The sequence below is a fragment of the Sander lucioperca genome, chromosome 19 (assembly GCF_008315115.2).
Source record: "Sander lucioperca isolate FBNREF2018 chromosome 19, SLUC_FBN_1.2, whole genome shotgun sequence".
Classification (NCBI taxonomy): domain Eukaryota; kingdom Metazoa; phylum Chordata; class Actinopteri; order Perciformes; family Percidae; genus Sander; species Sander lucioperca.
Window position 1 is genome coordinate 19,454,383 of NC_050191.1, and position 15,549 is coordinate 19,469,931.

General features: G+C 40.3%; 1 protein-coding gene across 2 annotated transcripts; it reads right to left on the minus strand.

Moving 5' to 3' along the window:
* Window positions 1–997: 997 nt before the first annotated feature.
* Window positions 998–15,000, minus strand: LOC116066254 (adenylate cyclase type 3-like). 2 transcript variants are annotated; one of them, XM_031322211.2, is made up of 21 exons: window positions 14,910–15,000; window positions 10,403–13,638; window positions 9,515–9,664; window positions 8,075–8,211; window positions 7,865–7,976; window positions 7,098–7,225; window positions 6,593–6,751; window positions 6,345–6,504; window positions 6,058–6,165; window positions 5,790–5,866; window positions 5,533–5,694; window positions 5,283–5,370; window positions 4,850–4,966; window positions 3,860–4,131; window positions 3,406–3,487; window positions 3,024–3,182; window positions 2,459–2,605; window positions 2,248–2,364; window positions 2,002–2,128; window positions 1,778–1,902; window positions 998–1,638 (listed from the first exon to the last, which is right to left on the minus strand). In XM_031322211.2, the coding sequence occupies exons 2-21, from the start codon at window positions 11,081–11,083 to the stop codon at window positions 1,459–1,461; spliced, it is 3,288 nt and encodes a 1,095-aa protein (XP_031178071.1). In that variant the 5' UTR covers window positions 11,084–13,638; window positions 14,910–15,000; the 3' UTR covers window positions 998–1,458. The 2 variants fall into 2 exon arrangements, with proteins under 2 accessions (XP_031178071.1, XP_031178072.1); XM_031322212.2 differs by lacking the exon at window positions 10,403–13,638 and having other exon boundaries at window positions 14,910–14,981.
* Between the last annotated feature and the right edge of the window lie 549 nt (window positions 15,001–15,549).

The following is a 15,549-nucleotide window of genomic DNA, read 5'->3' on the forward strand; positions in this document are numbered from 1 at the left end:
ATAGGCCTGCATACATTATAGGTAGAGGGTTTTCGAATTTGCCTAAAAGTTGACTTGGCCACAACTAAATTTGAAAATATTAAACACACGGCTATGTAAACAGAATAAAAGCAGCAATTGCTCTTGCAGTCCATATTTAAATATAGGTTATCATAAAGAGTAGGCCCTAAGGGTGGTTATCATCCTCCTTACCATAAAAAAGGGGTCACACATAAGTCATCACATTGGTATCACCTTAATCTACAGATTCATTCCAGTCACTTTTCAATAATCATTAATAATAATGTTATTCAATTCCTAATATATGATAATTTTCATTGGGCCACTTATTAATATTGAAAGACACTAACACAAATAGACACTTTGCACAGGAAAAGCATAGGTGTAACAAATAATATTATTGATGGCTCTGCTTCATTAAATGTCCTTGTAAGTCAGTGAGCCAGCTTGCACAATAAGAGTCATGTTTCAACGGTTGGGATTGTTTTGTAGTGGGGCTATGCTCTTGTAGACATTTAGATCACAGACTGTGCCTGTAACTGTTCCTTACAGGAAGACTACCTGACAAAGTCTGATCAAGGTCTTTTTGCTACCACGTCTGTAAATAGATATTGAATTCATCAATGAATGAATGAATAATGAAGTAGCAGAGACAACAACTGTATTTATAATTAGATCACTGGTGGAGCACTGTTAACCTACCTTTGTCTTGTCAGTTATACCTGTACATACCTTTAGCATGGGAATGCTAACATTTAGCATGTCACATTTGGCATAGATTAATTCTTATATTTTAGTACACATCAAAGTGCAACTACATATTTTATAAGTAATGCTGACATCATCACGTAATATATCGATTACATTTTTTTCTCATTATTTGAAATTTGTATATGATTAGCAATTAGAACACACACACACACACTTGTATTTTCACTAATTTTGCCTGATTAGAATTATTCTCAAGCGTGCATGATCCACAAATGAATCTCAAAAATATAGTGCAAACTTGTTTTATTAACACAGTATTTACAGTGTGATTAAGCTACATTATTTTACAAAACCTGAGCTCAAGGTAAAACGACAAAGGAAGTGAGTTTATATATCTGTTCCAAGCTTGTAATTTTCATAGCACTCTATGAATCAAGTGCAAAATGATAAAAAAAAAAATCTTTAATGCAGGAGCTCTGTGAGATCGTCAACTGTATTCCTGAATTATGTACAACTATACAGAAACAGTTTCTGTTATGAAATTCCTTTGTTGCGGAATGCTATTTCACAGTTGTAATGCTCACAATAGTATTATTTTGTTGTGTTGGTCTACTTCCATATGCTTTACATTTCTACAGAGCTTATGAAAAAGATCTATGTAGGTAACCTGTGTATATGAAAGAAATTGAGCAGAGTGGATAATTCAGCTTATCCTTGTGTTAACGGCTTTTCACCAGGTGAGAATATTCAAAGGTCCCCAACTTGGTGTGGAAGGGCAGTGGTCACTGGACCGCCATTGCTGCTGGCTTTGTCTTTTCCTTTCATGAAGAAGGTAAGCAGCTCCCCTTTGCCTTTGACAAATATGGGCCCTCTTCGGATAAAGCGGAAGCCATACTCCTTTAGAATGTCATAGCAGTCCTCCACTACCTGAGGGCAGAGCAGGGCACAGCATTTAAAGGAGGAGTACAAAATCAGAAAACAAAACAAAACAAAACCAAACAAAAGTTGAAAATGAGCATGAAATAAGTTAAGGAGAGTAATAAGTCTGCTTTTGTGTTTGTGCTACCTGGATGTTTCCCATCACTCCGGTGGACTCCATTCTGCTGGCTACATTGACTGTGTTGCCCCAGATATCATAGTGAGGTTTACGAGCTCCAATCACTCCAGCCAAAACTCCCCCCTTATTCAGACCTGAAGGGGATCAACATGAAAACATGGACATACACACTTGCAAACGGGCACACAGACAGACTTAAACACGGACAGCCACATACAGTAGCCTACACTAACCGATTCGGAGCATGAAGTTGTTGAAGGACTGTTTGTTGAGATTGTTGAGGGTGACTTTCATGGCCAAGGCAAAGTCTGCCAGGTCAGCGAGGTGCTGCCAGCGCTCGATCAGTGACTGGTCCTCTGGCTGTGGAACAACAGTACAACCCTTTACTATGATCACCATGTGCAACGCCAGTTAAGATAAAATGGTACAACAGATTGTTATACTTAGACATGTATATTTGTAAGATATAAGCTGTGAACCTTGCGGTTGCTGTATCCATTCGTATTGCTCTCTGGGGTGAGTCCTGATGCGGCCATGTAGGTGCTTCCTATTGTCTTGATCTTAGTGATGCAGCGGAACTCATCCCTGTCTAGTAACTGGAGGAGAAAGCGCATATCAGTTAGTCAAGGGGAGTTGTACCAATAGTTCTCAATATGTACAACCAGCTGTACAAACGCAGCTGGGACTCACACTGTCAAAGTCGGAGATGATCTCATTGAGAATCCTGAGACACTCAATGCCGCCGTTGTTGATGTTCTCTTCAGTGTAGAAATCAGAAAAGTTGGGGATGGAAGCAAACATCACACCTATTTCATTGTAAGACTGGCTGTACAGCTCCTACAAACGACACATGACATGGTGTTAGTTTTTTTCAGATTTTTCATTTTTGATAAAACTTTTCTTTATCAAAAAGCTCATTATCACTGACTATTAGAATAAACCAGAGGAAAGCTTTAATATGTTGTTATGAAGTGGACCACAAGATGGCACTGATATTTAATGAATTTCATTGCAATGTTGTGAAGGCCTCACATCCTGTACAGTACCTTCATTCATTTAATGATGCAATTAACATTAGTATATAAAGGTGCTTTTGAACAGTTATTTCCGTTGCCCCTGATGAAGGTGTAAGGTGTAATGTCTTTTAAACAGAATCATGACCTTCCTCTTACTTCCTGACATTCCTCACTCATGCCCTTTTTCTTTTTCTCACATTTCTATATCATATTATAACTTGGCACACATTCATATGCACCTCATCTCTCTTCTTAGTGCCCAGAAAGTGTTTGGCCACATGCTCTGGCAGCATATTGGTGACCAGCGCTTCGTTCCAGCGTCTCATCTCAAACACCCTCTCCTTCTGGTCATGCACACCAATCTTCCACAGGAACAGCTTCCTGGACTGGTGCTCCAACTACACACACCACAGAAGGAATGAAAACCATATCATGTTAAGAGAGAGAAGTAAGTAAGTTATTTGGAGAGAAAAATACACCATTATAGAAAGTTGATAATTGTTTTGCCCTGTTACAGGAAGCTTTCCTCTGTATGTACTGACTTTAAAGTGCTGACTCTATATGTAGCAGCAGGCTGTGGGTCAGCAAAGTGTGATACAGTGTGGGTGTACAGTGACTCACATGGCGGGCAAAGAAGTAGAATCCAATCATCATGACAATGATCATCATGGTCATGAGGTACTTGGATGGCACTATGGATGTTCTGGACAAAAGATAGAGGCAGAATAACACAGGTATAAAAGTAGTATACTTTGGTGTATTAGAAATATACTAGCAAAATAAAGTTATTACAAGTATACTTTTACTTTTTGTCCTTAATTTAAAGTATATTTAACATAATTTTAAAAAGTGTACTTTAAACTAGATGTAATTAAGTTTAACTTCAATGTACTAAAATAAAATACACTCATTCTGCAATTCCTATAGTGTTATTTCAGTGTACTTATAACAACTGTACTTTATTGTAAGTGTATTGTAAATTGTATGTACGTTTACTTTTTCTATTGGCTTATTTATTTACGTATTTTCAATAGCATGACACAACAACACACCATCTGTTTTATCCATTTCTCACCTGTACGAGGCATACTGTATATAGTCATACAGGTCATAAATGTCCCTCCAGCTGTAGATATTAACAGCACCAGTTGCTGTGACGACCAGCATCATGAGGCCCAGCTTAATCAGGTGGCTGACCTGTACCAACATGGCGGTGGCGATGAGTGACATCACAGCCATGAAGCTGTAGTGCTTTGGATTCTCTGCACAGCCTCGGTCACCAAGTGACTCCAGCACGGGGCCGGAGGTGCTGTTGAAGACTCGAAGGGACGGTGGAACACAGCTCAGCTGCAATATCAGAGATGAAGGGCATGAGTCTTTTTCAGTTAACACTTGTTATGTAGCCTAGATTTGTGACTTTTCACGTAACTTGGGGGGACATTCATTTATTAATTTCAGTGTTGAAACATGAACCTGGCAGAGTCACATTGAAAATATAATTTTATGTAGCTAACTACTGTAGCTACATTATATAAACGGTATAAACTATATGTTATATATATATAAATAGCAACAACAGGAAAAGTAAAACACATTTGCTTTTTTTTCTCCAAGCATTTTTGTCCAACTGTGACTATCACCTCCACATGACAGCTGAGACAGAGAAATTAATGTTCACTTTAGCATCACCTATTCCTGTCAGGCCCATTGGGCCGTGACAAATGAGTCAGCAGGCAGCGAGACAGACAGCTAATGGACCCCACTGGGAACATGTAGTCAGACACATAAAAGGCAGTGATAGTTTGATGAGGACAAAGTGGAAACACACAAATGGAAAGACGCGCACACACACTAGGGTTGGGTGATATGACGATATGTACCGTAATTGCAGCATTCGATTAACAGGATTTTTACATTATGATGTATATTGATTTTTAGGCATTTACAGTAATTCACTGGATTAGCCAAAACATTAGTCATATTGCCAACTCCTAACACACACATACACACACACACACACACACACAATGTATTAAAGTTACATCAAAGTGTCCTGCAGTCGTACCATGTCAGCGATCACAGCCATGGTGAGAACAAATATGGCCGCCATGGCCCATGTGTTTCTGGCCCACCGTGTGCGATCAATCCACACTGAGAAAGACACCAACCTTTTGGAGAACATCTGTGACAAACAAACACAGGTAATGTACAGTAATGTATTGTCTCTCTATACTTTATAAGATTCCATCAGTCTTTAACTATTTCAGTCTTTAATTTTTACAAATTATTGTTTATTGTATTGCCTTTGAGCAGATTTTTTTCAGAGAATTCAGAGGCTCATTGAAAATCAAAAAAGAAAAAATGTCTCGGTGTTAGTGTGCCCTCTTTGATCATGTACATCTGCATCAGAAATGGTTGAAAATGTTGTTCTCGAGCCAAAACAGTTTGAAAAGTGCTGCACATCACCACAACCATGGATACTAATTTTGTTTTCTCACCCTGGGGAAGATGGCAGCCAGGGAACACACTGCGAGGATAAGCAACAACACCTCTCCTATTGCAAAAGTCACATAGTTGACAGCCAAACTAGAACAAGAACACACATCTTCAGTCAATTTCTTGGTGCACATTTGCCATTTCCAAACACAATAGATTCATATATGAATTCACAGATGTATGTGTGTGTGTGTGTGTGTGTGTGTAATGCTTTTTATGAGATGTAAGACAAAGTAATGTATGTGAACTCACAGTGGGTCTATAAACACCTCCATTGCTGTGATGAAGAAGAGCACTATGATGCAGCAGCAGAAGGCCGCTCCGCTTCGCTTCTCCTTCTCTGAGGAGTAGTGCTCCTCCAACTTTCCATCCACAAAACACAACGACACAGGGTTGATCTGATGATCCTTTATTCTGTAAGGAACACACACAGAGATGTTATCCCTCTAACTTTGTAATCATCGTCTTCGGCTTTTGTTATCTTTCTTTTAATTGTCTCATGTTCTCACATTTGCTGAGTTTCTCTCTCCAACAGCTCCTGCTGCAGCCGACTGTTGATCACTTGTTCCTCGACCATCTTATTCCTCTGATGATGGCAGCAAGAAAAGGAAGATCATGTAGGCAAGATTATCAAGCTCTTTTTCAAAGAATGTCTGTGCATTCAGAATTCTGAATTATGTGTGTGTTTCTATGCATGGGTACCAATATACTCTTTACCCATATGTACTGGTGTGAGTTTATGGTTGACAATGAATAAAGACATTCATCATAATTTACCTCCTGTTTAGACTCAGTGGGTGTGGATTGGGGTGAGGCTGCATTCCAATTGGTTGCTGTAGTGCTGATCAACTTGTCTGAATTTCTGTTGGACAATGTGCCTGGTTTCTGAGGGTAGAGTAGCAGGAAAAACATCTGTTAATGTGATACAAATAAAAACAGCAAACAACAAACTACATTTAATGTAGTGTTTTTGAAAAGTATTACTGTAATTTAATGTTACGTTGTTTTTGATTCAAGCTACATCTAGGTTTGTGAGTTAATAATCACATCATAAAGTCACTCACATTTTCACTGTGCCCATTTGCCACCTGTTTAGACACTAGAACCAAGTAAGTGTCGATGCCTTTCTCCAGCAGGTATTCGCACCTCTCCCCGCCATCCCCCGGCTCTAGTTCAAATTCTCCATGCAGACTGTCCTTGGTGGTCTGGGAAATATGCACTCTCCTGTGTAGCACACAAACTTCTTGAAATAAAAAGCATGAAAGAATTTGACTGCTCATCCTGAGAGTGAAACAAAGTATTGTTCTCTCACCCAGGAATCCCCCCAGATTCCATCTTATTGGCTACAGTGACATCTGTGGACCAAACGTCAAACTGCCACCTCTTCTGCCCGAGCACTCCTCCCAGCACGGTGCCCGTGTGAACGCCCACACGCATGTCCACGTCAGTTTTAGTCTTCTCTCGCACGTACCTGAGGCAAGAGGAAAAGTGGAGAGACTCTGTGTATCTTCAAAGTCATTTTTTAAAGTATTTTTTTCATATTCATATAGATTTAAATGTATTTTTTATATTCATACAATTTTAAAAATGTAGTTTGTCTTTTTTCTCTCCTATCTCTTCTCCTACTGTGTTTATTTAAACATGTATTTCAATTTAAATTATTTCTTTTGATTCTCTGTTGTCTTATACAAAAGATATATAAATAAACTGATCACGATTCCACTTCTACATCGTCACTATCTCTTCCTTTTACTCTGTTCTATGTCTTTTGTCGTGTTTATGTCGTATTATTTATTCAAAATAAAATCACTACTCACGATATGGCGTCTACCATCGCTAGGCCCATCATTATGGAGCAGGCAGCGTGGTCATCTCTGAAGTCAGGAAGACCACAGATGCAATAGTAACAGTCTCCGAGGATCTTTATCCTCAGTTGGTGATGTTCCTGCAAGAGAGCAAGAGAATAGAGAGTGTTGTGCATATTTAGACTAAATTAAGTGTAGAAAAAGCAAAATTTGGCATAGGAAGAAAGAAATATCAATGCAAATGTTGTGAATATATTACATTCCATTCTGTAAAAACTCTGAACAAAGCCTCTCTCATCTGTTTAAAATTGGTATTATACATTTGTATCATACACTGTAACACTGTTTTCCTTTCTGAAGATATATCTGCGTGAACCTATCTTCAACCAATGCTCCTTTCCTATGGAGCCTCTTTCTTATATCTCATCATCATGTCATCTAAGTGAATAGAGCGATTGTAAGAAAATGTAAATATTCTTGTGTGCGTCTCGTTAAACCTTTAATATACTGTGAGCTGAACCCTGCTTTGTGTCACTTTGTTCTTCCAGATCTCGGTACTGATTTCCGAATCAACTCACAGAGGCCAGTAGATGATAGGATACAAACCACAAAACCATCGTGATCGGATTGTTTTACAACAGTGTAACAATGGAAAATGACATATCAGCTGTGCAAAACATTACCAGTAACTCCCTACAAACAATTTCCCGAGCAGTAGATTGTCTTGATCAAATCACTACAGTAAACTACAACGGAGACACAGAAAAACAAACACTCACTTCTGCCAGTTTATCGAAGCGGGCGAACAGTTCATTAAGCAGCTTTACAAGCTCCTGGGCGCTACAGGCTGAGGACAGCTGGGTGAAGCCCACTATGTCAGCAAACAGGATACTGAAACACAAGTGAAGAGGTTGCAATGTAACATTTAACAAGCTGTGAAAAAAAATCCTGTAACAATGATCATCAAAAGCTGATTTTGTGATCCCGACCTGACGTTTTCATGGCGGTACATGTACATGGTGTTGAACTGCTGGTGCTGTCCCTCATTCTGATCGGCCTGGTTCTTCATGCCCTGCAGCATCTCGTCAGCGATGTGTTTGGGCAGGATGGACAGTAATAGTTCCTCCTACATGGAGACACAGTTGAAGAACAATGAGTTTTGTCATGTTTAGTACTGACAGAAAGAATACATCCGTCCCATGTGTATTATGTGTGTTTGTGTCTGTGTATGTGTGTTGTGTGTGTGTGTGTGTGTGTGTGTGTGTGTGTGTATAGCATGACTGAGGAAGTAAAGGAATTCCCACGAGATCCTGTCAACTGGTGTAACATGTTCTGGTTGGCTCGGTCTTCTTGTCTTCTACCAAGCCCCCCTGAGCAAAAACACTTTGGGAATTGAATCTACTCTCTTTTTGAGAGTAGATTCTCTTTATCTCTGTCTCTCTATCCTCATCTACATATCCACCATTATTCTTTCCACCCCCTCTTTATACAACTCTCACAGGTCTGCTTTCTCTTTTTCCACAAATTGTCCCAGTCAGAATCACAGAAAGAAATGTGAAGAAAGTGAGAGTGGATCAAATAGAAAAATGAAATCAATAAAATCAAGGTTGGAGACATATGTTACATTATCCTTGGTTTTAATAAATTAAAGTTATGGATTAGCATCAACTTATATATACTGGCAGCCTTGTGGCCTGAGAAGAAATACATACAGTAATAGCTTAAAATGGCTGTGAAGAAACACTGTATTATTGCCAGTTTATTCACAATTTGATTGCACTGAAAATGAATCCCATCTATCCATGACTAGAGCTCACACTGGCTCACACTTCAAACTTTTATTCATGCCACTCCTTCACTTCACCCTAATATTTGGGAGAGACAAATGAAAGCCTACATTCTCAAATAGACAATTAACTTAAGCAAATGGACCATAAACAACATTCTCAGTATAGAGAAAGAGCATGGTAGCTGCAAAAGGAGTACAATAGAGAAAACAGAGATGGATGCTTAACACGAAGGGAAACTAAGAACAATAATCAAATACAATAAACATGCTTTAAAAATATCAAATCATGTCTTTCCACAATTTTGGTAAATGTTATGTTAGTTGTCACAGAGCTCAAGCTGACCTTGTTGTGTCTAGTCCCTAACGGTGGCTGCGCTGGTGAAAACAAGTCTCTCTAATCAACCTATTAGCCCCGAGCTGAGCAAAACACACTGTAATTAGGCAGCGCAGGGTGTTCTACCTCACAGGTGTGTTTGAGTATGTGTGTGTGTGTGTGTGTGTGTGTGTGTGTGTGTTTATTTGCGTGTGTGTGTGAGTGGCCCAAATAAGGAAATGCATTATCTCATTAAGAAAAGTATACATATGTGTGTGTGTGTGTGTGTGTGTGTGTGTGTGTGTGTGTGTGTGTGCCCCCACTTACCTGCTGGGTGCTCTGCTCCTCCAGCGTGAGTTTGACCTCTAGTGACTGACGGGCCTCCAAAAAAGCTGTCCTGTACTTCCTGTCCGCCATGTAGTACGACATCACACCCACTGTGGCTGCGCACAGGTACAGCATCACGTTGGCTAACAGCTGAAGAGAGGGAGAGAGGATAAGCATTTGTATATACTATATGTGTGGTGGTTAGTTTCCTCATACTATCTCTTTGTAACCACTGTTTGTTATTCTCAGATTTTTTCACATCAACTTTTAAATTGTGTATTAGAGTTTCCAGATTCATCTGCTGGATTCAGAGACTGTATATGTATTGCCTCAAACATTTATAGCAACATATTTAGTTCTAGGGAAGACAATTTCTGGAAAAGATGGCACATATTCCAGAGAAAAAACAGGTGCAGGCTGATACAAGTGTAAATTCTTTGTCATAATTATATATAATTCACATCCTGGAGATGGGTCACAACACAAGCAGTGACTTATTTGGCTATCAAAATGTTCTAATTTTTTTAAATAATTATAGTGTAATTAAATTATTATTACAAATTAATTTGAAAATATGACCAACTTCACTTCCACACATCGTGATAAGAGCCTATTGAATTGTGTGGCACTAAAAAGAAGTTAGGTTACATGCGCAAAATACATTTTGTGAACAGAATCAAACAACTGCATTTTTCGCAGGCAAATCTGAGACAAGGCCAACACATCACCTAGGTAGTAGTATTATTCCCTTAAACAATGGTTACCACCATCTTTGGCTTGTGACCATTGCCCTACCGCGTGGACACTCTGCACGCACCTCCACACCTCTGTGACACCCTAAGTTACAGGTGCTTTATCATTTATCCCTTAACTGAGGGCCATATTTACCTGTCTCGCCAGCATGGGCCCCTGCAGGTTGTCCTCAAAACTTAGAGCCACGGTCAGCCCCAGTACCAGGGTGTATATCCCACAGGAGAGGGCTGTGAGCAGGAGCAGCGGCACCATGTTCAGCGGGAGTGTCAGAAAGCTGGAGAAACTGAAAAAGACCTGCCAGCCCACAGAGTCACTGGCATGGGGGAAACGCTTGCAATTCAGAAAAATGTAACATAAAACGTGGACGGTGATCATCAGCCACAGTATGTACGGCACTGCTCCGCGTGAGACTGGCGATGCAGGGAGCTTCTTTCGCCAGGACAGCGCGTAGAGCACCATGTCCGCAGCCAAAGCCACAGCTGCGACCACCACCATCGCCAGTTTGTCCTCAGTGTACACCACCGCGCACATGATGATGATGAAGCTGTTGAAAAGAGCAGCAAACATCACCAGCACGAGCATGTTCTCTTGTCTCTGTCGGCAGAAGTAGTTCTGATAAATTCTCTCCAGTGATTCTGGCGCAAAAGTGAGGAGCATTGCGCGCGGCAGGCAGCGGCAGCAGCTCGACTGGAGCACGGCCACTTCACGCGTCTGAACCGCTCCATGACCCGGATCACTGGGAACCCGAACTGAATACTCCACTGAGTACTCTGCAGACTGCTCCGTGTCTGTTGTATGGACCCGGTTAAGAGACATGTTGCTTCTATTAATGTAGCCTACTTCTCTTAGGGTGCATTAAGTAATACTGTTGTAGGCCTACATTAGTCCTGAAGTGCGCAGAATAGCAAAATCCATGGAAAAGTTGGGATGCGGCCCATCTTTGTTCTACTTTAGGAGATAATTACATTGTCAAACTTTTTATTTTTTGTTGTTGCAAAAATCAATCAGTCAGTGCAGAAACTAATTACATCCCAGAGTGTTCCAATGACTTTCACCATTGGCTTTATCCACCATAGAAATGGGCTTACCTTTCAAAACGATTACCATGTTTCTTCATTTATGGTGCCATACAATTCCTTAGAAGTGTATTAGATTCTCAGAGCTTCTCACAGTCTTGGAGTTGCTGCTCTGTCCCCAGACTGTTTCAGTGGGAAAAACTTCTTTGTTTATGATGCTGCAGTCCTGTGTGCTGCCATGGTAGACCAACAAAACCCTGAGCCACAGGTGGATATCCATTCGCATGCAACATATAATCTTTTCAGTAAGGGTAATATGAATATATATAGGCAGAAAATGTTATTTTGATATATGAGTCTATATTTGTCTTAATCGTCTGCACAACAGACTCTACTCCAAGATGCTCTTCAGTCTTCTGTTAGTCTTTGCTTCTCTCTCCTCCCACTCCCCCTCCTTTTTCTAGTCCTCTGTTACTGTTGCTAAGATGAAACCAAAGTAACTGGCAACTTGCAATCACCTCTTGGGAAATATGGCAATGCTGGTGTGAAGAGGTGAACAAAAGGGATCATTACAGCTATTTTGACATTCAAATTGTTTTACGCCCCAGTGTCTTACAGTAATCAGTATTAAGATATTCATATTTTAGTGAATAAATACAAAAACACATGCTTGGATAACTTTTATCATCCATTTTATTTAACACTGGTAGCCACAATAAAGTATGTTTATGATTATGATTATGATGAATTGTCAGGTTTGATCAATAAGCAAATGCGCTTTTGAATTTAAAAATCAGATTCAAATAAGCTCAAATTTTAAAAGGTGTTATAACTTGTGTGCCAGTGTAGACGTGCAATAATGCAAACACATCAATCTACTTAACATGCACACATATGCACTATTTTTTAGTGTCTGGCCTTGTGTTCAGGCATGCAGAGACAGAGATCTAAACCCAGGCTTCAATCACTCTCTGTGTGCGCTTGTTGTCGGCGGTGATTTTCCTATCATGCCACTAAGAGCACTTCCCAACGCCAACAATATAGCCACCAGAACTCCCACAGTCCCCAGTCTCCCCAGGGCTGCGGTACCCAACGCTGCAGCCCCGAGTGCCCCGGCTCCGATAGGTGCTGCTGCTGCGGTGACTGTCTCCATGCCGATTCCTTTAATTAGCTCTGGCCCCAAGAGAAGGCCTCTTTGTAGATTCACCTGAGTGTGGAACGGGCTCTTTGGTGCACCAAGAACAAATCCCCCCACTGCAACAAGGGTGATTGTTAGAAGTTCTGATGTTGTCAGGAGAGTCACTTTCAGTGCTACACCTTGCATTGCCAGAATTGCACCAACAACAACTGAACCTAAAGTTGCTAAAGTTGAGTTTCTAGACCCGAACGCCTGTTTTGCTGCAACACTTGCAGCTCCGAGTGACACCCCTGCAGCTGTAGCAGCTCCTAACGTTCCCCCTATGCTGCTTCGGGTCCCCAGAGAAGAGCTGGATTGCAGAATGGCTCTCAGGGAAACTGATGATATTATAGCAGCTCCCACAGCGACCTTTCCAGCCACCTCTGGCCCCAGCCCGACCATGGCCACTGTTCCCAGGCCAGCCCCTAGCAGCCCTGCAGACAGAAACGCCACCCAGAGGACCGACTGCAGCATCAAAATCACCTCTGCTTCAGACCCTTCTCCTGCTTCACCTGCACTCAAACCTACTGAAAATCCCAGTATCCCCACAAAAACAGAGTAGAAGAATATCCTTTCTAAAAGTTTGCACCCGGTTTTAGATTTTGGTCTCTTTGTCATCCTCTCTGTCAGAGCCTTTCGTAGGGCACAAAGCACAGAGATGGTCAATCCCACGACGAAGAGTCCAACCATGACACCCATTCTGCCGTATACAACACTGAGGTACAGAGTGGTGAAGATGATTAACAGAGCTGTGGTCATGTCGTTAATATTGGAGTAAGAGTAGACTACAAGGACCAGAATGCCTTGGGCTGCGATGTAGATCCATGGTGGAAGGATGCCCGCTAACACTCCTGTAGTGACAGCGCCCACCACAACAGAGGCTCCTGTTGTGGCCTCCACTAACCACGGCAACCTCACTCCAACGTTGGTCAGCAGCTTCATCACCATGGCAGCGAGGAGGAAACCACTTCCCAGAGAAATGAGCACTGAGGTGAACACGAGGCATGCCGTCACCACCCCGACACCTGTGGAACCAGCTCGTCCAGCAGCCAGAGTCGCAGCAGTCAGCAGGACGCCATCTTCAGTCAGTGTAGGCTCAACTGCAAATAATGCAGCTTCTCCAAAAGCAAAACCTGCTGCTGCACTTTGTAGGATTGTCTTCACAACACCAAAAACACCTGGACACAAGGATTTAATGATGTAAAAAATGTTCTCTATGAGTCACTACTGGTTGAAAGTAACTAAGTACATTTACTTCAATACCAATATCAATGTTGAGATATACAGTATAATGTCTGCTGAGGTTCTGGAGCGAGCTTTCTAAAACCTGAGAAAATAATCCTGATGATGTCATTGGTACTTTTTTACATTTTTAACAGAAATCCTGCATTACATACTGTGGCAAGTGTATCAAAAGATAGGAGTTGCATTATGGGAAATGTAGGATACTGGATTTTTGGGGCCTAATCTACAGTGTTTATTATCATTATTATTTAATTATTTATTTTATTTATTTACTTTTTGATCAACGTTTTTACATTTTTCACTTGAATTCTTTTCTTAATGCCTGCCCTTTGTAAAGCACTATGTATTCACAAAGTGCTATATAAATAATCATGATTATTATCATATTATATTATGATATAGCATGCAACTAAAAGTGTTTTCATTTCAGATGTAAATATTGTACTTGTTACCCCGCTACATTTATCTGACAGCTATATAGGTACTAGTTACATAGACTTTTCAAAAAACGAAAAGTCTATGTAACTTTTCAGAAAACGTTTGATCAACTTATAAACTATGATGCCTTGTTACAGATCAAAATACCCAACTATAAAGTATTTAAAATGAGCTCCACCTGCCGCATTAAACTGCTGCTTCATATATTAACGAATCTGTAATAATCCAATAATATATAAAGTATTTTTTTTTACATTGTATTTACATAGTACATGTGTACTTGTATTAACTACATTTTAAATGCAGGGCTTTCACTTGTAATGGAGTACTTTTATGTTGTGGTATTGCTACTTTTACTCAATTATGCACAGACTGTTCTCCACGTGTTATGAACTGCTCCTGTCACTTTAAGAGGAAAGTGAAACCACTTGAATCGGTCCATGCCTGAAACTTAAAACCAGGAAGTCTGTCTGAACAACGAAAATACAACAAACATTTCAACAGACCGTCTTACTACCTACACACCTGCGATTCCCTGCAAAAAAAAAACACTATCTATGAATCTATGCTCTGCCTGTACTCGTGTTTATTTTAGGGATCACATCAGCAACTCTGTGACATGGCTGCACCTTTTAGATTCTGTTCAGACATCAACTCTGAGTCATCTATCCAGCAAATTTAATCAGCTGTATGGATATCTGATAGAGCCTTAAATATCTCAAGTTGAACACATTTAGTTTACAGTGTATTTCTGAAGTCATCTTACCCAGGCTTGTTTCTGCCATGGCTCCTTGTGGCTGCCTGTGTGCTTCTAGCTTAGGCTCCACCTCTTCGTTTGATGCCACTTTTCACCTACAGAGGGCAGAACCAACCAGAAAAACCAGTAGTGTATGATTGACCTGTTCTGTACAGCCTAACTAGCAGCTCACAAATCACATACAGTATTCACAACCACAATGTAGCCTAAACCAGTAAACATATTGTAATGCATGAATGCACAATTGTTTTGCTGTTGTTATTGTTTGTTAATGAGAAAACAACTGAATGCAGGTGATAATATGAAGAGTTTGGAATCCATTTGGAATAGTTGAAATAACTTGTTTTTGTATTGTCTTAGTGCACCTCTTGCTGGACTCTGCTTTACTCTGCTATGTTGCAGTTCCACTCTGATCAAATAGAAACCAGCTACAACAGTAAAATGCTACTTACACATTGATATATCAGCACTAACAATCTAATGTCGTATGACAATATAGGCCACATGGGCCATTTTACTGCAGAACAAATACTTTTACTTTTATTACTTCTGTCAGGTCCATTAAAGTCAAGAACAACACAGACAATAAAACGCTTTAGGACATTTTATTGAATAAATTACGAATTAAATTGGCGGTATGGCTTATGAA